Below are 26,640 nucleotides of genomic sequence, written 5' to 3' on the forward strand. Positions count from 1 at the left end.
TGCTTACAAAACCTGTTGAAGAATAAATTGTTTATATGTTAATCTCCAAAAAAATGACATAGGATATACTTTCTTTTGCCATCACTGCGCCAGAATATGTAAAATTATCTGATACAGTAAGAATGGAATGAAAACCAAGATTAAACAAATCCAGATTTTGAAGTTTTACCTCGAGACTTCATGCCGATGAAACGATTCTCTACGATGTCAATGCGCCCGACTCCATGTTTTCCCCTGAGAGAAAAAAGTAGGACACAGTTATACGCACCTTCTAGATTCAATCTGGTGAACCAATCTGGTGAACCTAATGCAGTTTTATTCCTATTGGAGGAATTAAACTGATATCATCTTGTTACTTGTTGGTAAAAAAAAAATCTGTTATATGAACCACCTTCATTTCTAGTATGTTAGTCTCTGAACCAAGTTCAAATGGATGCATATGTTGAAGGTAAAGCACATTTTAAGTGTTTCTACATTTTAAGTTTCTTAAATGCAATATCTGAAACTTAATGTTCATGACCTGCACAGTGCTTAAAAATTCTCTTTAAATATTAAAGTTATAACAGCTATTTTTCTGTACCTAAATTTTCTTGAAATCAATTCCTAGTAAACTGTGCTGTAAACAATAATGAGCATAAATAAAAATGCATAATCTTGGATATTTTATAGGACTACATCAAAGTGGTTTAAAATTACAGATTTATATTTCATGATTTAAAATTAGAGTTTTGTTCAGTGATGCGCCACAAGTTATGTAGCCATAGAATTAAGGCCAGTAAAAAAAAAAAAAAGTGAAGAAATCCAGATTTTAAAAAAAAAACTTTTAATACACAAAAGCACTTACCCTATTTCATTGAGGAATGAGAAAATATCCAGCGGCATTTCTTTGGATTTCCCTTCCTTCACGTCCATCACCTTGACAGGAACTCCTAGAGAAACAAGTTTCACCAGCATTAAGTGGATCATTTTAGGCGAAAATTATAGTATATTTAAGTTTGAATTTTATTTATATCCTTATCAAAAAGTTACAGAATCAAACATTTCTCCATAAAATGCACATTCTTTAAAACTTACATGCTTTCTCAAACATAAAATATGAGTTGGTTAAGAATAATTGGTAGAAACAAAAAGAGAGGGATGCTTTTATACATTGAGCACATAAAAAAATTAGGGAATGAAATTAAAGCTAATATATTTATTTAATCAAACCAAAATGACAAACAGTGGATAGATTCTCTAGAAGATGTTTTTTTTTGTCTTAGAGAGATCAGTGAACACCATCCAAAACTCAGAGTTTTTACATATGCAACGGTGAGAAAGGCTAATAAATTCAAAAGCTCTCCTCATTTGAAAGCTGTGAAATTGTGGGCCAGCCTCTACCTAATTCAATTACACAGCTTTGTTACCCATCCTCTGTTTAGCGCTGAGATTTTGTCTCTTTTTTCCACAGCATGTGCAGAAGACACAACCGTCTGCAGATCCATCATCCTTCTTCCTTTAAGCAGCATCTCACACATGGAGCAAATTCTTCCATACCAACAAAAACAAAACACTGAAGTTTACTCCACACACACTTCCTCTACAAAGCCACTTAAACCAAGTGCACATCAATCACTGTCACTGGCCTACTTATTCATGGTCCTCAATGAGCAGCAGGGGCCAAAGGTGGAGGTGGGGAAACAAACAGACGTGTGAAAAGAGTTTAAAGTCAAAACAAAGCAGAAATCTACTCTCCATGCCTAGATTAATGTTTTGCTTTGTTTTTTTTTTTTTATTTCCAACCAAACTTTCTTGGAATCAAAGATTTAGACTTTGCTGGCAGAATAAAGGATGGAAGGACAGTCACTTTTAGGCCTACAGGTGAGGAACTGATGCTTTCTCCATGTTTTATCCAAATCTTGTGCTTTGCTCGTTCAGATATCCGACAATCTGTTAAACATCTCCAATAAATTAGCTGAACGTGGGAGTTTGGGAGCCGGCCTTTCATCCCTCTGCTCTCATTTTCCTCGCTCGGCTCAGGTTGGCCCGTCCATCGTTCCCTTTAGCCGCTTTATTTTCAGTTTTTGCACCCTTAACAGTGCAGACAATGGGAGCGAAGACACAGTTGTAGGAAAAATTACTGCTTTACATTTTTCCTCTCTGTCTCTTTTTCGTCCACACTACTTCGGCATGACAGGAGGGAGGCATGAATTTAATTTTTCTCCTTAAAAAAAAGGGGGAGAGTAATGGGGAATAGAGCGTTTGACGGGGGGAGCAAAAGGTTCCTGTTGTTATATATTCTTTTTTAATCAGTGAGAAAACTTTGGTGAGAAAGGCAGCGATGAAAAGGTGGGAGGGGGGAATGAAACGAAACATTCTTTTGCTGATCTTGTGCTCAGAGGGAGGAGTGGGCTCAGGCCTTTGTGTGGACAACTAAAACAGCTTTTGTCATAGCGCGCTCAATAAAAGGGCCGGAGAATATGTGTGAAAATGGAGAGCAGGGTCGCGAGGAACCCGCGAAACCAGTCAAGGCTTTGCTGGTGCATCTCCGTTTTACAAAAGCACACCTCACCTCCAGCTGAACGGTCACAGACCGGCCCGTTGTTAACTTTTTTCTGCGGGAAGCTGGTAAAGGGAGACTCTTGCACTGGTCCACATCGACACAGCAGCCTGACGTTTCCTTAGCACATTGTGATTTTCCCACCATAACTCTCTGGCAAACTTTTGAACTTCCATAAAATTTAGATTACGGCTCGTAAAGCTGTCCATCAAGCTTCACAGGATCTGAAGAGACGATTGACGTTCTGGCACTTCAGCCACCCCTGGTGACCGAGGATGAAGGAACATCTGTGTCACTCGCCCTCAGGCCTGGATGTCTTGCCATTTTCACTCTGCACAAACATGTGAAACTTTCTTGTGTTCAAGCCGGAGGCCTGCGGCCGGCGTCTCTAATGATCGTTTCTCTCGGCCTTCTGGACTCGGAGTATAAACTGGAGTTAATGCTTCCGGCTTGCAGGAGGGGCCCCGGGGCCAGAGGGAGTTGTTTGAGGCCAAGTGATGGTGTAAGGGGTTAAGGATAAGTCTGGGTGGCCCCAAGTGGAAATAAAATGCAGGGGGTCAACTTTAAAGTGACAGTTATGGCCATCTCCATTTTAACATCATAGATGAAGTGTTTCCTTCTCGCTTTGTTTCTCTGTTCTTGATCTTCTGCAGACAGGACCTGATCTGTTGATATCTGACATATTCTGTCCTGCTTCATGTTGTCACAAAGGTTCTGTTTATTTATCCGACAGATTCAACACTAATCGGATCTATCTGATTTGCTTCTACCTCTCAGCTCTTCTAAGGTTCTTGTATTAGAATTAAAATAAAATTTCAATCCTTGGAATGAGACTTTTTTTAAGTAAGTAAAACTTTTTTTGCTTGATACCATTTCATCTGCATTTTTTAAAATATTGTTTTATTTCAATTTAGATTAATAATTACACCCTATTTATATTTAATCACAAATGAGAGGTAATACATGTTTCATCCTCATTTTTCTTTTTTTTTGCATGGTTTTAGAATTTCAAATATATGCTAAATAATTTATGGCTCTTATGTTTCTTTATGAAACATAAGAGCAATTTTATTGATGAAAATAAATAATGTCTATATTTAGAAATGGTCATCATTTCTGATGCTTGATGTTTCCAACTCTACACGGGTGTTTGTATGTTTTTAAAGTTGAGATGTCAAAAAAAGCAACAAAAAGCTGATTTTCTGGGAAGTCAGCAGGTGGGGCACTGATAACCATACAAACCATTTTTAAACTCTATCTCCAGAACATCTGGGACATTTGGAGAATCCTGTGGGTTTTTGGTCATCAGGTAGAGGTCAGCTGGAGCATGGCTCTGAAGAACAAACAGAACCACAACTTTTATGATCTTCATTTCCTCTGATTAATAACACAGAGATTCTTGTCAGGACAGCAGTAGGAGGAGAAAACAGACAGGAAGTAAAGTAACAGAGAGAACAATGCGTGAAAAAGGTTTCCATCCTGAAAACAACATCAAGAGCAGAGGGAAGACGAAAGTGCAATTTTTATCCTCTGTTTGGTTTCATTTTCTCCGGGAAGCCCTTCTCTGCAGGGGGAAGGAAAGGAAAAGTGAAACGAAGAGTGGGATAGCTGTCGACGCTTCTTCCAGTTTTCCAGTTCTGATTTTCTGAGTGACATTTCTCCTCTGATTTATTTTCAGGAGATTCTTCCTAAATGGGCATCACACGACAGCAAACATCTAAAAACCAAATCCCACCGAAGGCGAATGTGGTTGACAGACATTTGTCGTTTTTTTTTTTTGTTTTTTTTTCCAGTTGGCTGCTAAGTGATTTCAGTGAGTCACGGTTTGGACCTAAAGGAGCACAGTGGTGTGACGATTCCACCCGGCTGATGTGCTCCTGCGACAATTACACCGCATTAGGACAAGACGATGGTCAATGTCTCCTGAGCTGAGGCAAATTGCAGGGGGCGGGGGGGAACTATGCAAAATAACTGCTGGGTGCATTTAAATGGAAAGCTTTACCAGACTCGAAATGATCATACAATAACTAATCGGCATCCGCTCGGCGCCTGTCAGCGAGGGGAAAACGAGCAGCGCAATCACTTTCCTTCCTTTTAACTAAACACAAAAATTGAGAGAGAAGGCGAGCGTCTCCCTCTCCTTTATTTTCTGCTTCAGTGCCCTGAAAGATGCCAAATGAGAGTTTGCAGGAGAGGGACAAAATTACTACTCTAAAAAGCCTTTTGATGCTTCCTCTTTAAGGGAGGGTGGAATAAATACTTTTGGGAAGCTTTTTCAACCTTCAGATACAAAGACCTATTGGTTGAAATAATATGCTTGAGCAAAAATAAATAAATAAATAATATAAAGAGCAGAAAAGCTCATTTTTTCAGCTTAAATCAGTTTTTTTTTAATTCAACATTTTAATGCATTTCTGTCAAATTTCTGGTGTAAATAAATCAAACGAAGCCTAAGAAAGCCCACAAACAACCCCGGCTAAGATTCTTTTTTGATGGACACACACGACAATGTGTGAAAACTCATCCGTGCTCCGACAGCAAGAGTTTAAACTTCCTGAAAGCAAAGCAAAGGAAAGAACGTAAGCCAATAGTGTTGTTTCCAGTGAGCAGGAGATCAATGCATTTCAATTCAAACCCCCTGCAGGTGGACTTGTCCTAAAGCCGTGGCCCTGAAAGAGAGGCAAAGGTAAAGATGGAGAAGGCGGGGGGACAGGGGTATTGGTGGGAAATGGGGCGTGAAGCGCACCATCATGTAGCGCTGAGCAGCTCCTTTGGCTGCCTTTGCCTCAGCGATATTGTTGTGCTAAACGTGGCCCCATACAGCAAGAGAAAAAAAAAAAAGAAAAAAAAAAGAAAGAAAGCTGACGCATGAACTTAAAGCAAGTAAATTTCTATTTTTCCACTTATTAGTTGCCTCATTGGGTTTCAATCAAAGCCAAAAGGGCCCCTAAGGAGGCAGAGGTAGTAGGAGTGGAAAGCGGGGAAGAGGGGCATCTTCGGTGCACCGGATTGGAAGTGATGCTTAAATCACTGTGTCTCAAGTCGGTACGTCTTATCAAAATGCAAACACAGCAATCTGAACCGAGAATAAAACAATATGCATGTAATCTGCAGGAGGCGGGATTCCATTCTCTAACATGTACGATGTGTCCGTTAGCTTTAATGAAGACAGCAGTGGAAGCCGAGTTGGACGCAGAGATCTCTTCACAGGTCAAGCCCATCAGGCCTGAGGGCAGCAAGGGCACACGGCAAGGTCTGACCTCTTTGCTTCAAAGCACACATTCACATGTAGACACACACACACACACCCACACACACCTACAAGCTCATTTCCTACCCCCACAGGCTCTGCGCTGACCATCCATCTTACCAGAAGGCCGCACGACCAGCAGCAAACAAGTTTTCTTTTCCTCTCAGTGAGACGAGGCTCTGCGTTTCGCTCTCTTGGCTCTGAGTCAACACGAGCAGCGGCTCATCACCTCCAGGATCAAAGAACCCAGTGAGATCGGGAAAGCTCACCGGTGACAGAGGTGGTAATTAAGACTGAGGTTACGTTTTAATGACTCAGGATGAGTGTCAGGCATCCTGCGGACGGGCTCTGTGTGTGAAGGGGAATGATGAGTGAATGCCAGGCATTTGGCATCATAGTAAATTTAGGCTATTGCATAAGAAATGATTGGAAACTCAAAAAATCTTGGTTTTTACTTTGGTATGGGGTAAATATTTGAAAAATTCTGAATAAGAGTCGAATATATTGCTTTTAGAATACCTTTAAATAACTTAACAGCTTCTTAAATCTGTAATTTAGATTACCTTAGAAGACGTTTTATTTCATCCAGATTGTCAATGTACTCTTGAGAGGATTTTACATTATAGGCCAACAAAAAGAACCCTAACTTTAAAGCATAAGGAACCAGACAAGTAATTTTCAAAATTATTCTCAGGTAAAAACGTAAAAACTGCATCCTGCATTTGTATTCAGCCACAATATACTCTCATCTAATGCTGGTACTCCAAAAAATATTCTTATTGTAATGGTTAAGGTAATAGATCAACATACCAGTGCAATTAAAAAGGAAGGAAAGTAACACATTTTTCAAACTTTTTGTTTTTAACAAATAAAAAAATCCAGAAAAGCTTTAAGTAAATTTCTATTCAATCATCAAAACATGTTGCTGCAATTATAGATCCAACTCTTTTGAGGTACGTTTCTACCAGCTTCAAACATCTATAAACTTGAATCTTTGCCAATTTTCATTTGTAAACTGTAACATTACAAGAAAGAAACGCTACTTAAAAACATCTAAATCATCCGGACAGCAATGTAGTATTTCGTTCCACTTCATAAACAACATACATACTACTTTGTTAATCCGTCACATTAAAACTTCAGTAAAATCCACTAAAGTTTGCAATTGCAACATGACAAAATGTTATAATATATAAGATGATGAACGCTTTTGCATCCGATTGTTACATCTTCTAAGCCAATAAGAAATATTCCTCTAATGCAGTTATCAGGTGCACAGCAAATGTATGAAATAACACAATAACAACCTGTCAAAGCTGCATTGCTTCACAGAGGTTAATGCTGCCAGATGCAAACGAGTAAATAAAGGTCTTAAGGTCACTGTGTCAGAAAAGAACAAGGTTTGGGGTTTTCAGGAAGGATACGTTGTTAATAACAGAGTAACCTGAACTCTTCAGGCTCCTATCTGCAGGAAAACATATGAGCGACCATTTGGACATTTCCTAATGTGACAGCACTGAGCAAAGAGGGACCATTGTGTTACAGGTGGGGGCAGAAGGGGGACATTTGAATGGTGTGGGTCTGGCCTTAGCCTTTGGGGTTGTAATTGAAGGAGGGACAGAGGCTGATGCACAGTGGAGATACTGGGAACAAGCCGACCTCTCTTAGATGACTTCCGAGATTGATCACAATCTGACATGTTAGTTTAGGAATTCAAATGTGTTGCTGTTTCATTTGTTAATTTTGGGCAAATTGAAATAAATCTTATATTTCAGGTAAAAACAAGTTTCAGTGTTGAAACAAACTGTGTCTCAAGAATACTTTGGTTTACAGATAAATGTATGGTCTATTTAATGACAGCAAACCCAGTTCAAATCATCACCCCTCCACCACCGTGCTCGACAACTAGCTTAAGTGTTTGTGCTGATATTCAATGGTTGGTATTTGTTGTGATTTTTAGACATTATATTTTGATAATCTGCTTCATTTGTGTAAGAGTTTGGACTTTTATTTACAGTTGAAACAAGATAATAAATTGATCAAAGACTGACTTTTTAAACCTCAAGCTACTTTGTATCTAATCTGGTGATATACTTAGGATTATTGACCATTATAAGAGTCAGTGTCTTAAGATGTTGCTTAAGTAATTGCATGTTATTTTCCCATCCCATCCTCATATGTTTGTGAGGTGTACCTATCCATCCTGCAGTAAAACATGTCCAAAACTCAAAGCTGTCACCCCAACTATATCACTTATAATCATAACGCTATTCTCAGGCTTGCAGGCTTTCTCTTTTGTCTCTAAATTTTAAAAGTCATTATGGACAAACACTTCAATTTGAGTTTCATCAGACCACAGGATATGGCTATAAAAATTAAGCTCTTTGTTTTGAGTACATTTGCCAACTGTAATATGCTTTTTGCTAAGCTTTAATAGTTATGGCTTCTTCCAACTTGAGTGGCATTTCAGCTACTGTCAGAAGTGTTGCTTTAAAATGGTATACGCCCCAATTAATGTCAATATTGTGAATTATTTAGCCTAACAGAAGCTTGCAAAGCTGTAACAGCATCATCTGTTTAAAGTCATGGTGATCCTGGGGTATGTAGACGTGTGAGCTTGATAAAATTATTGTAAAAGAAAAGGAAGAAACACGTCGCTCATTATTTAGCTACCTAATAATGTTGCAATTGCGCCTGAACCAAAAAAGGGGACAGTTTAGACAGTTTAATATCAGATAATAAGAAAAGGCGTTGTGTGTTTTTACATCTGGTTTCAGCTATACTTGTAATTTAGAAACCGCTTCACTTAATAAACATAAACATAAACATAGATGTAGAATATAAATAGAGGGCCTAGAGGTTGTGGCTACATTAATTTGCAGAAATATGAAACATGTTTCAAAACTCCGGTAATGTATTCAAATCCTTTTACCACTTCAGACCTCTGCACCATAAATATTTCATTGTATTTAATGCTATTAATCGATTCAGCATTGGAGTAAATGGTCCAAAACAAAGCCCTTGAATAAAATCAGTTACAGAGCACTGTCATCATACATCGCTATGCTATTGAGCCGGCCCGCCTCATTCATTTCAAAACATTTCTCCACAGGACGGCTAAAGGACAGGGCACTAAAGAAGAAGTGAAGGGGTGGGAAAGGGGCAGCGAGTGAGATAGAGGTCTGTGAGTTACAGTGGCCCTGCCCCTGAATCCCCTCTCCTCGCTACAACACCCTGTGCATTGGGGACTCATCTGTCTGGCAAACTGTCTTTGTACTTAACTGTTACTGGTGACATTTTGGTGTCACGGTGTCAAGATGAAGTGGCTCCCCTCCCACGTCGCAGCCTGCGGCACCGCGGCCATCCAGACAATGAGGTCCCGAGGAGTTGGGGCTGGAACTCAGGAGGCCCCAGCTGGGCGCAACGCCCTAACCCTTCCCCCTCCCAGGCTCCCATGAAATCGGAAATTAGTCGAAGCGTTGCTGACGACAAGTCAGTGTCTGTGTGTCCCAGGTTCTTCCCAGGGCCCGGCGAGAACCCGGGGTGGGGAGAGACACATACGCAGACATATCAACCATAGGATGGGAGCTTCGGAGGTCAGTCAGGGGGAAAACAGTGCACATTGGACTGACCTCTCACCTCTGGCAGAGATCAGACTCATGTCTCTCTCATGGTTTTGTGATCGAGTCAGCCGAGCTTGGGTCATCAGAAGGTGGAGAAGTTTTACTGTTCTGTACAACAATGTTTGGTGTATTCAACTCCGAAAAAACATTTAATATCTTGTACTTTAGAAAATGGACTAAAAGCTCACCAGTCTACCGCGTGAATATGGAGAAGGGTTTGGACCATGTCTGAAAGGGGCTTTTGTTGGGGGTGCTGCAGGTGCTCAAGGTGCTGGGAATGCTTTTAAACTCAATCTTAGAGAAACCAAAAGTCAAGCTTGTTCTCAGTGCATGTTGGACTCGCAAGGTGTAGTCATGGCGAAGAGAATGTCAGGTTTTTGAACCTCATCTTTGCTTTTTGCAGATGTTATTTTATTGGCATCTAAAAACCATAACCTTTAGCACTAGAGAGGAGCACAGCCGAGTGTAAAGCCACAAGGATGAGAGTCAACGCTTCAATGTTTGAGGTCCTGGTTTTCAACTGGATAAAGGTGGAGTGCTCCCTCTGGGTTGCAGATCAGTATCTTATTCAAGTTAAGTAGCTTAAGCAAGTTGATGTCTTGTTTAGTAGTAAACAAGAGATGGATAAATGATTGGGGGCATTAAAGTAGATTTATTGCTTCTTCATATTGAAAGAAGTCAGTTGAGAAGGTTCGAGCATCTCAATTTGATGCTTTCTGGAAGTCCTTAAGGTTTCCAGTTATATTCCCCTGGAAGGAGACCCAGGGCAAGACCTAGACCCAATGGAAGGAAACGTTATCTCTATTGTCCTGGGAATGTCTTGAGAGCCCCTAAACATAAACTGGAGAGTGTCTTTGACAAGAGAGATGTCTGGATTTCCATCCATAACCTGTTACTTAACAGTATCAGATATGCAGAAAACCATGACTGGATGTATAAAATAAAAAAGGGTCTTGGTTTTAGAGGTGCGTTTGATTTATCAGCACAAACGATGATCAGTTTTGGTTTCAGAAGATGCTTGAATTGTGATATAAAACTCTAACCTCATAAATATACTTCATGCGCTGTCAGCAAATACATGCTAAATCAACCCAGGAAGGTCTTGTGAATATATTGATATCCCAGAATTATCATAAATGTTTTAGAAATTATTCTACTTTCCTGTAATCAACTTGCAATACAGTGATGAGAAAACAGTTAAAGTCTTTCTGATTGACATCAACAACAACTTACCTTGGGATTCTCCAAGATGCCTGATTCATAGCTGTAAAGAAATACAATTTAAGAATTTGTTATGTTTTATTTCCACTGAAAAAAACATATGACAGTGTACTTTACATTAGTCATCCTCACCTGATATGCATGAGATTGGCATCCATGCTCCAGGGGGCCCGAGGAGTGACCGGCACTGGGATGCCATGTTTCTGTGATTTAACAAAATCGCTGATATGTTACATAGCAGAAAACAACTTGAGAAAGATGACATACACATACGTGTGAAGAGGTTCTGGAAAAACTAATTCAAGCAGCATATTTCCCTGCATGCTGTGGAACCAACATGTATGCATTTCCTCTGAACCCTTTGGTCCTAAAGAGCTACAAACAGCAAAACACTGACAATATGTTTTAGTATATTAGTAAAAAAAAAAAGAGAGAGAGAGAGAGAATGAAAAACATGTTTTCAAGGTTGTATTATTTCACTAAAGGGCCACATGCAAGGAGGAAATAGTGTTTACTAAAAACATCTTGATCGCCCCCTAGTGGAGGAAACTGCCCAGGCTCACAATAAACCAACTGGATAAATGGGCAAAGCAGTTTTTTGGTGGTGAAAATTAAAATAAGGTATAAATCTAGAGCTAAAAATGCTAAATGAATGAATGAAATTAGAATACAGATGGAAAAACAATAGTGCATCATTAGTGGGTAAAAAAAAACTGCTACAGTTAAAAGAGACAGAAAGTGGAAAAACAATTTAACAAAATATAAAGAGCTATTGCTGAATATGTAGAAGTTATAAATCTATGAGAGCAACAGAAAAGAAATACAATGTGAACTGATCTTCTAAATGTTTCTAATTTCATAAAACAACACATTTATGACATTAAAAGGTATATTAGTGGCCTGGTAACAAGGTAAAAATCACTGCGATTGAAACTATAAAACTAAACCTTTTACCTTCTGTAAACAGGAGCATTTCATCTCAAAATACCAAATTAAACATCTTTTAGTTGACAGACTCATCAGTAATACATATGAAATCCTTATTTATACTCTGGCAATAAGAAAGACAGCTACAGTTACCTCTGCATACTCCATCAGGTCCTTTCTCCCCCTGAAGCGATTGTAAAATTCAGGGATCCTCCATGGTGCAATGATCTGATAAACACACACAAACACACAGTTGTGGTATTATTCTACATGTTAGGCCATTTTTGTCCTATGTAAAAAATAAAAGCACCAAACTAACCTTGACCTCTGGGTACAGGGCGTAGCACGTAAGCTCAAAGCGTATCTGGTCATTTCCCTAAAACGGAGAAAACTAGGTTACCTCTGTTGGTCAGCAGTTTGGTATAACTGTCCTCCATAGTATTTTGATAAATACTTAAAAAAAATCTGCTTCATATTTGATCAATAAAATTAGACAAAAAAAACAGTTGAAGACAAACACAAAATCCACCCAATCTCTCACATTTTTTTCACTTCTTTGATTCTGTTCTGTACAACCACTGATATTGATGAACATAAACTACGCAGAAAGATGTAAAAGAACTTGAAATAATTTATGATGACAGTAACTGGTACAATTTTGATTTATCAAGCAATTCTAAAACAGGTTAGCAAGCTTTACAAATTTACATTTGTGATGGTCGGGCAAAAAAAAAAAAAAGGGTTTTCATACATGCCTCCAAAGCACCTTTTAAGCATGTTGAGAAATTGTTGTCGTGGTGACCCCAATAAGCCTCGTTTTGCTGCACATTTGCTCTCCTCCCTTATCAACCGGCTCACAGTAAATTGTGTCAGGATGAACCTGAACTTATGTAAAAAGTTTGATTATTGCTCTGACTGAGAAAATAGGCAAGCATCAATTTATTGTAGCCATTTCCTCACTTTGAGAGATCAGCATGTTCTCTTGCATTTATCATTTTCAATGACATATGGGGGAACAAAATAAAAATTAATAAATGTCCAGATCAACTTCAGACCCAAGTATGAATTTCAAAACATTCTTAAGATACATACAGTATATTTTAGAATGGTGTCTATGTGGTGATATGGTTAAAATTATTTCTTAACCTTTTCTATATTTTTTAGTTTGAGATGATTTTACAGCATGGCAAGAAATGGTTGCCTAATGCTTCCAGTTGATTTTATTATCAACTGGATGATAAAGTAAATTGGTGACATTTTCTATGCTTACTCAGAGAAGCATGATTGATTTTTGCCCAAACATTTGTCTACATCTAGTTAGCTATGCTGGAAATAAAGAACTTAATCAGACAAATGAGTATTCACCAGTCAGTACCAGTAGTGCAGTGCTGTGTAGTGTTTCAAGTTTTAAAATTTAACTTTATTAATCAGTGTTTGGCTCCACCTACTGGTCAAAAAAGGTCTCACAAAAGAAAATGAAAAAACAAAAAACTTTGCAAGAGTTTTAACTATGGACAATCATACTGAACAGATTAGAATAAATAACTTTGAGTCACATTGGCTGATGAAATATTTGTTTCAAAATGAATAATGTTTTTCACCAAAATATCTCAAGTAATAGCAACATCATTGTAATAACGGTATTTACAGACTTTCATAAATTTCAGGTCCGCTGACAAGAGATTGACAAACTTCCACCTCATTTTCTGCTGATTTATCCAAATCTGCATATTTATGATTCCAAACGCCAATCAGAACAAATATCACCAGACAATATGTCTGCACCAGAACCACACAAACGGTTTAAAACATAATTAGTAATTTGTCCTAATGAGATGAAGGCGGAAATCTGCCTTAATGAGACAAACTTGGAAATGGAGATTGATGACTGTTTGATGGCAAACATGCATAACAAGCTCAAATTAATCCGCAAAGATATTTAAAGATGTTGGCTTTTTAGACTAATGAAAAAAAATTAGCAAAGTTGTGTTTGTATAACCAATTTAGAGATGCTAAAAAATCCAGCTTCATATTTTACTCATACAGAGTAAAGAACTGTGTACTCAAAAAATCTCTGCAATCCAGTGAATGGATGACTTAATCACAGAAAACATTAACTTTCTAAATGGTTAACGTTCAACCTTGCAAACGTTTGGCCTAAATGGTGCAGTGACCTAATTATCTAGCTTGTTCTGAAGAGGAAAAAAAAGCTTGTTACCTTGCCGGTGGCCCCATGGGACACAAACTGAGCCCCCTCCTTGCGTGCGATCTCGACCTGACGACGGGCGATGCAGGGCCTCGCTATGGCCGTGCCCAGAAGGTACCGGTCCTCGTACACAGCGTTGGCCTGAACCGACGGCCAGATGAAGTTCTCCACAAAGTCCCTGCGCAGGTCCTCGATGAAAACCTGCTCATGAACACAAATCAGGGATCAGATAGCTTTATTTTGTAATTAAATAGAGGTTAATAAATATATGAGACATTGCCTTCTGAGGAAAAAGAAAAGTTTGGTGTGAGTTTGGAAAAAATGTACACTGATTACAATTATTTGCATTCCTGTAAAAACTAAATATCAATTGGGATCACATTCACACAGTTCACGCTGTAGATGCTTAGTTTTAATCTACCTAAATGTCTCTCATATTCTACCAAAGGGTCTCACTTCAGTGTCTCTCACCTTCTTTGCGCCAAGGCTTTCTGCTTTCTTTCGCGCAGCTTCAAAATCTTCATCTTGTCCAATATTAGCCTGGAATGAGACAACTGAATGTAATGTGACGCCTTTTGAACCCAAATAATTAAACTTTTTTTTAAAAATTAATAATAAAGAGCCACAATAAACACATTGAAAGAAGTCATGATATGTGCACTAAATGCATAAACACAAGCCCTCGTGTCCATGCATAAGTAAATTGTGTTCGTCCATTCTTCTTGTAATTCAAAGCACATCTTCAGAGGAAATAAAACAGCCTCTTGACAGACGAAGCTAGAAATAAACATAAATTCAGGGCACATCTTCCTCTGAGCAAAAGATTCCCAGAAAAAACAAATAAATAAAAATAAAAACAGAACTAACATAATGGAAACAATTGAAACTTGTATATTTTCATTACATGAGTTACTCTGAACATGACTGAAAGTGCAAATAAAAAAACAGAAAACACATCTACATCACAAATGATTGATATAACCTAATTTGTAGTTGATGTTGAACATATGAATAACTTCTCCTAAAATAAAAAAATATGGTATATTCAGCCGGTGATCCCCATTTTGTAAAAATGAATCATACCCAACCAAACAGGAAGAACAAGGGCAAGTTCAGACAACACGATTCACAATATGCCAGTAAAAATAATGATAATAATAAAATGTAACTGCTAAATGAATAATAATAACAATCTATATATTATTCAACATGCACTTGATTCGTTACACCCAACAGATGATATCTTTGTGAGTCTTTTTGCACCACTGCATTATACACATGTTCATTTTAATGCTGCACCTTGTGTCATGCTGATCACCTCCCACACCCATTTACAAACCACAGAACAAACGAGTGAGGTTCAGCAAGAAAATATGCCTGCATCGCAGTTCTTGGTTACCCCGGGGGCAAACAGTAAAGCCATCCAGACTTAACTTGGCATACCAGACAAATCCAGTGATCGGAGATAGTCAGTGCTGTTGTCTTTTTGGAGACGTGCCTATAGTCAACTTCTACGTGCCTTGACAAAATGCATGAGCTGCAGACTGTAAAACCTGAAAGGTACTTGACATGTAGAGCAGCTGGGTGACAGTTGGAGCCACTTGCTGTGACAACACCTGTCGTACAACCTCACCAAAAATGTGATGACATCGTAGCCCTGCTCCTGGAGCCACACTAGAATACACGATGTGTCAAGTCCACCGCTGTAGGCCAGAACCACAGTACCTTTAGACATGATATCAGCGTCAAACGCTGCAAAACAACAATGGAGAGAAAGCAGAAGGAAGTAAATTACATTTGTATGAAAAAGTGTGAACCTGTAACAAGAGTAGACTATGAGCCACATATTACACTCAAAGCTACGTCTGAACTGTGACAGGTTTATTTGGATAACAAAGAAGTTGCTGTTTCTTAAACAGACCTTTGGGCAAAATCAGCAACTTCTTACTAACCCAGAAAAATGGATCTACTTTAGTATGAAAATAAGAAACAGAGGCATTTTGGATATTTTAGACATCAAAAAATAATTAGTTAGTAATTAATAGACAGAATTATTTTTCTGTAATCAATCACAGTGTTAGAGATTTTTTGATATTATCATTTTGTTAAAGTGTTCTCTTCCTTATGTGTGTATGGGCTGACCTGGAGGTTACGATTGTCTTCATGCGAGATAGTAAAACTTTATGGTTCTCAGACCTTCTTCTCTGGTGTTTATCTACCCGGTCTTAGGTGACATTTTGACCCAGAGCTAAACTGGGCTCAGATTGTAAATTAGATATCATACCTGGAACAGAGTTGTTGGTCTGTTTGTGTTAAATGTTTTACGACCTCTGTTGTTTGATGCTTTGACAATAAAGAGGGAGCTCACGTGAAAGCAGATCAGAACTCTCTATTGAACAGCTCGGAGGAGCTGTTGATCGGGATTTCTCCTTCTGCAGAAGCCTGACCATATTTAATTCATATACGTTGTCTGTGGTTATTTTATTGTAGGTTCGAGGAAAATACCTAACATATTTCATTATATAACTTTTATTCATTATGTATTTTCTGTGTTTAGATTAGTTTTTTATTATTTTCTTTTCTTTTATTTTCTATATTTGGCTTCTGCATAGCAGTTTATATACATAGTAAAATGATAAAAAGGGGGGAATGTTAGAGATTTTTTGATATTATCATTTTGTTAAAGTGTTCTCTTCCTTATGTGTGTATGGGCTGACCTGGAGGTTACGATGGTCTTCATGCGAGATAGTAAAACTTTATGGTTCTCAGACCTTCTTCTCTGGTGTTTATCTACCCGGTCTTAGGTGACATTTTGACCCAGAGCTGAACTGGGCTCAGATTGTAAATTAGATATCATACCTGGAACAGAGTTGTTGGTCTGTTTCGTTGAAGTTTTTTTTTTCTTAAAAGACTGACATGTTCCTAAATGTTTTACGACCTCTGTTGTTTGATGTTCTTTGACAATAAAGAGGGAGCTCACGTGAAAGCAGATCAGAACTCTCTATTGAACAGCTTGGAGGAGCTGTTGATTTGGAGATTTCTCCTTCTGCAGAAGCCTGACCATATTTAATTCATATACGTTGTCTGTGGTTATTTTATTGTAGGTTCGAGGAAAATACCTAACACACAGAAAAATAATTCTGCCTTAATCCCCACTTCTTAACAAGAAGCCACATTAAATATAGCAACAAAATATGACACAAACTTTAAGTTTATATGTGATATTGCATCTTAAAAAGGGAGATGTTTTCGAAGGATGACATCACAACAGATGGTTTCATAAAAAAGACAAGAATGGTTGCCTGCTAATGAGAAAAAATAATACATCAGAAAGAAATACACATCATCTATGGACAATTTCCAGTTTCATCTGCTTGTTTTCCTGCTTGGTTCGGTTTTAAGATGAGCCACAGAACGTGTTTTGCAGGATATTTTTAACACATCACAATTATTAAGGACAGCCATATCGGGTTGCCATAACACTGAAATGACGGCAACAACTTTTAAATGCATAACATACAGACATGCAATTAAAGAGTACTTACCGAAGACGTCAATGAAGAATGAATGAAGAATGAATGAATGCTCTGAGACGACGTGGTCCGAACGCTGAAAGGCGCGGAGCAGCAGCACGTTTGGTTCAACGACTGATACTGGCCCACTCCACGGTGAGTCACTCAGGACGTGCTCGTGACGTCAGAATCAACTGACTGCCCTTGATCCGTCCCCTCCACAGAAATCGTTTCTGTTCTCCCTGTTTGTCTGCGGTTCCTCCCTTCATCCGCCAGAGGGCGCCAGAGGCTGCACTAAGGGAAGGACGTGCTCGTTGTTCGTCTGATTAGACTCGAATCATCCTGAAGCTTAAGAGGAGCGGACTGCTTGCACTTCGTCGCCTGAGTGTTTACCAGTGAGTTTTTGTTTCCCGAGAAGTACTTTAAGTCATATTCTCCCAAGTTATCTTGTCATGTTGCGTAAATAAACGTCATTCAACTGATCACTGTTCTCCTGTGCTTGTTTTGCATGTGGGCTAAGAACTTGAACCCCAACTGTCTGTATGTTTCTTTTAATCTATGGGATGCAGCCTTTTTTTGTGTGGCTGTTTTTAAAGCGCTTTATAATTAAAGTCGATATAACATTAGAAATGTTCGTTGAAGTTTTTTTTTTCTTAAAAGACTGACATGTTCCTAAATCTCTACCATGTGCAGAAGGATTAGTTACTCTGCAACATTATGCTATGGTGTTCTTCTCTCTTAGAAACTTCAGAAACACCTCGATGGTTCTGATCAGAGGGAAGTTCCATCAGAAAGCAATTGAAATCTGCAGCAAGGCTTGAAAGGTTTTTTTTTTTTTTTTCCAAACGACAACAGTTTGGTTCATTTTCAGCAGAGTTGTTGCTGCACATTTGAGTTCATCACTCTGGATCCAAAGTTGGACACACATGGCACAAAGTTAATAGGATAATATACAATAGGATAAAAGGTTACAAATCTCACCCGTCAACATTTTTCTGTTTCTGTATGATGCTTTCCAAAGAGAGTTAGGGCAAAGGTAGCAGCTCAATGCAACAAGCCTTTACAATTAAACATGTAACATTTTTAACTAAAGTAATTTTTGGTAGTAATAAAGATGCAATTCACTCCTTGGATGATTTTTGATGGCATTAGGTCTATGTAAATTAGTTTTCTCAGTAGTACATTATTTTTGTCAACTTGGGGCCACAAGATTAAGAGTTGGTGAGGTTATGAAAGCAACATAGTCTTTCCCATTAAAACAGTCAACTGTGTTATGTGAAACAAATGTTGACTCCTGACCAGCATAATTTCAACTTTCTGCCACCATTCATTCCATTTAGATTTTTTTTAAATCTAAATATGCCAAACCCCTGACTGCAATCTGAAACCAATCAGTTTTAAACCTGAATTAATCTGATGTCAAATTAATCAACAGAATCTATCCCGTTAGTTTACCAAGTTGGTCCAGTAGAGGGCAGTATTTGACAAAATCTTCATTACATCTCTTACAAAAACGGAGAATTTGACTAAGAATAATGTTTTTTTTTCTAAAGACAAACACCTTTTGTGGTGCATTTGTGGATAAGCTGAAACCTTCTGGTTTTCAAGAAAACAACTTTGATCTGGTTTTTATACTTTGAATATTTATTTTTTTTCACCATGAGCTTCCAAAATCAAAAAGAAAAAAAAATACAATATAAACTTCTGAAAATCAATACACTGAATACTTTTTAAAAAAATTTCCACATGGTAAGAAACACTGAGCAAAGACAGTCTGTGGCTAGTGACTGAGCTCAGTCTTCCTCTGCTCTACATTTAGAATATGATGTTTCACAAACGTCGAGTCGCCCTCTCCGCCGTTATAATTCATTTTGTAAAGACATACACAGTTCACTAGTTAGGCATTTTGTCAAAGACAAACGGTGAAGTGACCGCTAAGTCTTGGGATTGATAACTGTGAGGTTTTCCAACAAATCCACCACTTAGCATATGATGCACACTTTACCCTCTCCACACAAACAGCTGGCAGTCAGAAGAGACTGAATGTGCACAAATGTAAAAACCACTATAGTTCTGTAAATTGGAAGAAAAAAAAAAAGCCAGATATGAGAGACTTAAAGAGTCTTTCATATCCTAATCGCCGTTCTTAAATAAACAAACAAAAATTGGCATCAATGAAGGAGCCAAATTGCTGGACCATGTCTAATCTGCCCATTTATTCAAAAAAATATCAATATTGATTTATGATCATTTATGACATAACACCTGCAAAATACAATGAATTGTTTTTATTTCTCTAAACATAGAACAAACATTTATTTTACTGTTTTTTTTTGTTTTGTTTTTTGCTGCACTTTAAATTAAACGGGCATTTTTATTCTTACACACATTGAAGGCTGAAGTGTTGAAAATAAAAAGTCAGTTTTTTTATTAACCAAAATATTTTAGCAGTTGGGACAAAAAAAAAACAAAAACCAGAAACAAAGAAATAAATTGTCCACTGATAGTTGAGGTGTTTTCCCCCCCACAGCAAGCTGTGTATCCTGTGGGCAGAACAGCCAAAGAGGGAAGGTCTCTGTGTCCCATGGTGGCAGGGGCGGTCCGATGTGCTGCATGATTCTCTCGCTCTCCCTACCACTCTTTCTTCTTCTCGTCCATGGACACACCACCGGGGCCGAGCGCCACCACCAGCAGCAGGCCACCGATGACCGAGGTGGTCTGGAAGAAGTCGTACTTGAGGAAGTCGTGCATGGGCTTGTAGGCGGGGATGGTCCAGAAAGCGTTGAAGTACACGTTGATGGCAAAGAGCCACACTACGAGGGTGAGGGCCGCTAGCTTGGTTTTGAAGCCTATGGCTACCAGGATGATTAAAGCTGTCCCCACCATGTTCTGCAGGATCTGTGGCAAAACAGGAAGAAGTTAACCTGAGGAACAGATGATTGGATCGCAACCAGGTTATGTTTATCTGAGCTGTCTTAAGACATTTTGTTCCGCAGCGCTCAGATTGACACAGGAACCAATGTAAGGTTCACAAAAATAGATTAATAATGGCATATTTTAATGAAATATACCAAAATACAACTGGTTGGGGCAAAAATTGAATATTTCCGTTATAAAATCTTTACTAGATCTGTTTTTAGTTGAAAAAACTCTTATTTTAAATACTCTAGAGGCCAGTATTTTGAAAAAAAAGTGCATTTATCTATTGATTTTCTGTCTGTAATTTAAAACAGAAATGACTGCAGCAAAAACGTGATGTGACAAATCAAGTTTTAGCGATAGACAAAAGATTAACTCCTGTAAGCTGGTTTACTTTTTCAAACTTATTTAGAAGTTTTTTTTATTATTATTTTAAAGGGAACACGGAGACTAATTTTTAAGAAAAAATTCTAAATATACGTATACAGCCTTCATCGTAATTTTTACAACAAAATGAAAGTTTTAGCTCAAGACCAATTTAGTCATAAATAAATGGCACTTTTATTTAAGTGATGCTGGAGGCAGACCTATGAGCTTCAGAGAACTGACCCATTAAGTGTCTTTAAAATCAAACAATTTACAAACGGCCATTTATAATACAGAGGGTTGAAGATAATTTTATCCTTGCTGAAATTAAGTCTCTGATAACTAATTAAATGTTTTTTCTATGGCGGACATTTTGTCAGAACACCAAAGAGGAAGTTTAGCTTTGGTTCACATTGCACCACCTGGTATGTGTTGACTAATTTTACACCTGGAAGCAAAACTTCAAGTGATCTACTATTAGATTTAGGCAATCTTAATGTTCCTAGCAAACCCTTTTGAAAATAAAACAATAATACAAGTTATAAAGTGAAGAACCATTTTTGAATTTGCATTAATCTGCAGCTGATTAAAAAGAAAATCCAACAGAGATATTTCTAAACACTGTTGACATTGTTGTCTCGGGTTTTCCCTGCCTAATTAAATGTGATGACACATAGCATTAAATAGCAGCAGGTCTGCTTGTGTAAATATGCTGTGGGTCTCAGGACTTACAGAGAAGAAGTTGGAGTCAAAGTGCAACAGAGTCATGAACATGAGGACCAGCAGCACTCGGCCGCCCAGCTGCATGTACTGCTTCGGCGAACTCTCTCCCATGGAGGGGACGCCAGCAAACATGCTCTTCCCCTCCGAACGCGATTCCGCCAGCAGCAGGAGCAGACCGCCTCCCAGGGCCAGGTTTCTACCAGGAAGGGAGAGAGGAGTTTTAGTTTTGAGGACCAAACAAAACGAAAATATTACCTGTATTGAATAAGGCCACACTGAAAGTAACTGAGCCAACATCTCATTGCAGTCTGAAGTAAGTCTTTATGTTGCATGTTTGTTCCTCAGGTGGCAATCTTCTGCCCACCGGCTTAAATATTACATGACTTATCTGATGGTTAGCATGCTGACTTTATCCAGGAAACACATGAATTACAGCATATGCAAACAGAAAGACTCAGACGCAACCCTAAAGGTGTCTTTGCACACACATTCAGTTTATCACTGTCTAAACAAACAAGTCCCAACTGGACCTGGGTTACATGTTACTGGAGAAATTAAGTTTTAAAACCAGAAATAGATCATTGACAGAATGTTTTAAATGCTTATTGAAGAGAAGCTAAACTGTTTTTGCTGTTCTGCTCCCTAAAGAGTAACACATCAAAACTAAAAGCTGGCAGTGGTTGGTTAATTAGTTTAACTATTGGTAACTTGCCAATTGTACATTTATTACAGGATTATCCAAGAAAGTATGATGTTCCATATGTCTGGAGGAAATTGTTGTCACCCTAACATTTTTTTAAACTAATTTTGGTATAACCTGACACCAAAACACCAGCCTGTAACTAGACCTTTAGGGTTGTTTTTGAAAATAGAGACATTTTCTCTATTTCAGTCTACAAGTTGAATGAAAACGTTTTCTTGAACGTGATGAGACCTCAGTCTGATTATTGATCCGATTTCCATCCAACCCTAGCATATCGAAGGTCACAAGTTTTACTGTTATTTGGACTTTAATCGAAACTTGAGAATGAGTGACTCTATATACCAGCCTGACACAGAGGAAAACAGAATAATGGACAGGAGTAACGTGACACCTACCTCATCAAAAACTTGAGGTCCCATAAAATGCTGTATGCAACAGTCTGGTGAAAGGTAGAAATAAAATTAGACACCATCATATTTTAGGGATTTACTAAAGTATATATAATCAAAGTGTTCTCACCTGTAATGCTATGATACCAAATAATCCAAAGCAGGCATACTGTACAAAATTTCTACTGAGAATGAGGACACAACCACCTGTTGGGACAAAGACCACAAAGGAAAAGTTATAGCCACTCCCATGATGGCGTGTCTTTTTAGTCTTAAACCTTTGTGTGAAAAATATTCTTTTTGCAGCAATAACACAGCAATAATAATTAAGGTCAGGCTTTCTGTAATAGCCACTTTGGTGAATAACAGTTTTTCTCCAGAGTTCAACACTGATTCAGGTTCAGTAAACAGACAGAGCCACATAGTTACTAGAGTTGATCCGACCCGCTTAATTAACTTCTATAAACTTCTTTTAAAGGCTCTGTATGTCAAAACTTTGACTGAATAATAAAGAAAAAAATATTAAAGAAAGAGGTCTTCAAACTTTAATAAAAATATTTAAAACAACAGAAAAACTCATTTAAGAGTTAAATATGAAATAAATAGATTTATAGGTAGAACGACATAATACTAAAAGAAGCGTTTCTGCCATTAACGAGGTCAATTGACTAAATATTTTTGTATTTACTTTATTATATTACTACTTCAGTGAACTGTATTATAATAAATCTGTTATTAATAACTTGATTTATTTTTGATAGTGTATTATTGCTTTTAATGTCAATGTGCTACAAGGATTTTTTTTTGACTTTTTGAATGTTTGTTCTTAGTTGCATCTTGTAAAGCATTTAGACTCTGTTTTCAAAAGTTGCTACCTAATATACTTAATTATTGTTCATATTCACTTCACTATATGACATTTCACTGTTTATTGGAAGCATTTAAGCCCTCCTTAACAATGTTATTCGTTCATGATAGAAATGTCAGCTTTTTTCATATTCCTATTGTTGAATACAAAAGAGTAGAAGAAACACCTGTCCGTGTAACTTAACCTCAATATTTGCCACAAGCTACATTCACCACCTCATTTCAAAACAAAACTGCATTATTTAAGTTACAATCTACTAACTTTCAAACCTATTATGACATCATTTACTTTTTCCATGTAAACTGACTAACCTTTTGTGCCTCAGTACCTATAACATTCTTTGACGCCACAAAAAGCAACTTCATCCCCTCCTGACACTCACCAAGCTGTCCCACGAGGTTAAGCAGCACAAAACACGTAGCCAGAAAGTAGCCACAGTTCCAGGTGGCCTCGATGTAGTCTCTCTGCTCGTTCCACTGGAACCACATGCGGATCCCGTCTTCCAGGAACGTGCTGATGAGACACAGACGTGCCAGGTGGGGCAGGTACTGTTTGGTCACCCGCAGAAACTGGAGAGCACAAAAATCAGAAGGATGAAAATGGGATTGGGTTTGTGGGGGTCTGGAGTAAAAATCTGAAATGTTTGCAGTTTCTAAATATTTTTGCTTTAAGTGAAATATTGGGATATTTTATTAAAGTCATCTATATTTTGAAATATTATACACATAGGGTCAATCAAACATTTGGGGATTATATCTGTCAATTACCTTTTCAACATCAAGTGGATTAGAGAAAATAATAAAGGGATATTGTGAATTACTGATGCTTAAACTGTTACTTTAAGAGAAGCTGCAGTTTAGACAGATTGAATCATTATATTTAAACCAAACAATGTTCAAGTTAGAAAATTACATAAATAGGAGAGGCCTTTTGAGAAAACAAAAACAGTATTATACATTTTAAAGCTCATCATGAAGAAATTATGAATATTAGCATTGTTTTTACATCTGATGTAATGCTTGATGTCATTAAATATACAGGCTGTTTCTTTCTAGTTCATTTTTAATTGTGCTCAAATGTAAACCAAAATTAAATATTTTTGTTGAATTTTATTTATAACAAGTGGGACAACAACACTGGAGAATAAAACGAAATTAGCATGAAGCTTGTAGAATGTAGAAGAATGAAAGTTTTCTGGGCCGGTGGCAAGTGAAATAAAGTGGAAACAACAATGTAGGTCATGAAGCTACTAAACAGCAGCAGTTGTGAAAAGCTTACCTGCTGAAGCTTAAAATTAAACAGACTAAACACCAAAAACTTGAGACCATATCTAGATTTACTCGTTTGGAAAAAAAAAGGGGAAAAAGAAAAGACAGATACCTGGTTGGTAAATTTTAACTGTGTAATCTTCGTGTGTACTAAAATATCTTGATGTACTCATGTAAACGTCAATCACAATCAATACAAAAACAATCAGAGTAACAAAGTGTACAAAAACTTTTTGAATTACAAATAAGAATGACTGTGTTTTGTTCTGCTATGTTTATATAAAAAATAAAATTACAAAAACAGCAAACCAGTGCATGAAAACTAATTGTTTTCCTGTAACTGAGCAGAACAGATGGTCACCTCAGACATGCACAGATGACAAACGACTGAAACAGGAGTAAAGCTGTCAGATTTATTCCCAACAGGTTTCAGTAGGTTCACTATCAGTGTTTTTCATTAATATTTATGTAATAAAACCCTCCTCTACTCTAGGCTAAAGGTTATTTTGTTAATGCACTAATATTCAGATAGTACTCAGCAGAGCTGCAGTGACCTGCCCCCTGATCCGCCCATCTAACAGTCCACATCAGCACAGTCAGACCTCAGCGGCCTATCAACATCCACCAACTCCCACTAGCGCTGTTGTCAGAGACATGAATGGGCCAAGCTGGAGCCAATCTGAGCAAGCCCAAGGTTGTTGCAACAGCCTAGAAATAGACAGTTCTGAAGTGTTATGTCTGAGGAAAACCCTGGCTTGGTTCCCATTCTGTAAGAAATGCACCCCAAAATTTAATTTAAACATCTCACTTTATGTATATACACTCTGCATCCCATCTCATGTTATTTATGCAGTCTACAGCGCTTGGATGTAGACTGCATAAGGATGTAGTTACCACAATAAGTAGTAACTTACTTCAGAGAGGAAATGCAGTTTACTAGCTTGCAAACAGAGTTTAGTGCACACATCTGCTGCAAAATGTCAAGACTGTCCCCAAATCTTCCTGTTTGAACTCACACTACAACCCAAAGGAAACTGAACACATTATTCTTCCTCTTATGTGTATCTGAACGCAAGAGCCACAGCAGAAAAGCACAAACTGATGTTATCTGTCATGATCTGAAGAGTTATTCCAACTCAAACTAACGCTATTTAAAATCAGCTGTAGTTTGTAGTGAAGTTTCACAGCTAGTTTGCGTTGAAGCAGATTGATGTAGAAAGACCACATGCAAATGCTGAGTTTAGTAAATAGTTCAAACAGTCTATTAATGAAAGAATAAGAACAACAAGGAGGTATTTGTGTGTGTGCGTAGAAAGATTAAGGCAGAAATAAGGTGTTGACCAACACTGGTGAGATAATCCAAGTGGTTTCACAACTACATGCTGGCATAGAAGAATAACGCAACAATACTAAGAAAAGAAAAGGCTAACTAAAAAGCAGGTAAAATGCAGTAATCAGCCAGGCAATTGTTAAATTAGTCAACAAATGCCACTTGCATCTGGTCAGTGTGTGTTCATAATGCTATCAAATGAGGCACATGACAGGAGCAGGCATTCCTAAATATTCTCATCGTTCCAGCTAAAACACAAGTAAAAATTTTCGGTTTATCCCAGATTATGTTTATGGGTGTCAAAGTGCTCAAGAAAGAAGAACGAAAGCTTTAAAAATGTTAAAGGAAACGCTCTGAAGCCTCACATGAAAACTAGTTAGCAGCTAGCGTGCTAACAGCCGCTAGCACGCTAGTAATGAAGTTACCTGGTCTGCCACGTCTTCGGCTTTGTTCATTAGGTCTTCCTGCCCCATTTTCCTCCAATATTACAGTTGTGTTTTTAAAAAATAAACCGTGCCACACAATGTAGGGTGCCCTGGGTTCTCTTTCTCCAGACTGCGTTCCTCCCCCCGTTATTTAGTTGCAGGTTTTCCCGATAGCTTCGGACGGACGCAGAGAAAGGCCGCCTCCGCCCCACAATGCGCCGCGATTTGACGAAGAGCCCCCCTGCATGGTACTGCAACCTCAGTGTGCCACGTATACTGAACCCGGCAGGGGCTTCACAGCCACCCGGCATTGTTTTCATGGAGACGGGAAGATCAAGTCAACAAGTGTTTATGCGCAGTGACTATATCGA

The 26,640-nt window shown here is 38.1% G+C and overlaps 2 protein-coding genes across 2 annotated transcripts in view; both read right to left on the bottom strand.

Annotated features, from left to right (window-relative positions):
• Positions 1-17,439, bottom strand: part of ass1 (argininosuccinate synthase 1) — a 28,115-nt gene extending 10,676 nt beyond the window's left edge. The window contains exons 1-11 of the mRNA XM_055040499.1: positions 17,312-17,439; positions 15,400-15,518; positions 14,238-14,306; positions 13,779-13,967; positions 11,880-11,936; positions 11,714-11,788; positions 10,766-10,836; positions 10,646-10,676; positions 3,782-3,872; positions 845-929; positions 170-234 (exon numbers count right to left, since the gene is read on the bottom strand). Coding sequence (XP_054896474.1) covers positions 170-234; positions 845-929; positions 3,782-3,872; positions 10,646-10,676; positions 10,766-10,836; positions 11,714-11,788; positions 11,880-11,936; positions 13,779-13,967; positions 14,238-14,306; positions 15,400-15,501 — 835 coding nt within the window. The 5' untranslated portion in view covers positions 15,502-15,518; positions 17,312-17,439. The remainder of the gene's footprint in view (positions 1-169; positions 235-844; positions 930-3,781; positions 3,873-10,645; positions 10,677-10,765; positions 10,837-11,713; positions 11,789-11,879; positions 11,937-13,778; positions 13,968-14,237; positions 14,307-15,399; positions 15,519-17,311) is intronic.
• Positions 17,440-18,901: 1,462 nt separating this feature from the next.
• On the bottom strand, positions 18,902-26,501 carry surf4 (surfeit 4). Its single transcript, XM_055040686.1, has 6 exons — positions 26,270-26,501; positions 23,629-23,815; positions 22,509-22,585; positions 22,385-22,428; positions 21,296-21,482; positions 18,902-20,176 (listed from the first exon to the last, which is right to left on the bottom strand). The coding sequence occupies exons 1-6, from the start codon at positions 26,315-26,317 to the stop codon at positions 19,910-19,912; spliced, it is 810 nt and encodes a 269-aa protein (XP_054896661.1). The 5' UTR covers positions 26,318-26,501; the 3' UTR covers positions 18,902-19,909.
• Positions 26,502-26,640: the final 139 nt, after the last annotated feature.

The sequence above is a fragment of the Poeciliopsis prolifica genome, unplaced genomic scaffold (genome assembly GCF_027474105.1).
Source record: "Poeciliopsis prolifica strain line A6 unplaced genomic scaffold, Auburn_PproV2 SCAFFOLD015, whole genome shotgun sequence".
Taxonomy (NCBI): Eukaryota; Metazoa; Chordata; class Actinopteri; order Cyprinodontiformes; family Poeciliidae; genus Poeciliopsis; species Poeciliopsis prolifica.

What these genes read in the sequence shown, in the direction of transcription:
- surf4 (XM_055040686.1), bottom strand. Translation starts at nt 26,317, where the DNA reads ATGGGGCAGGAAGACCTAATGAACAAAGCCGAAGACGTGGCAGACCAG. An exon ending in CCGAAGACGTGGCAGACCAG is followed by an intron (nt 23,816 to 26,269) that starts GTAACTTCATTA and finishes TGTGCTCTCCAG; the next exon opens with TTTCTGCGGGTGACCAAACA. An exon ending in GACCTCAAGTTTTTGATGAG is followed by an intron (nt 21,483 to 22,384) that starts GTAGGTGTCACG and finishes CCTTCCTGGTAG; the next exon opens with AAACCTGGCCCTGGGAGGCG.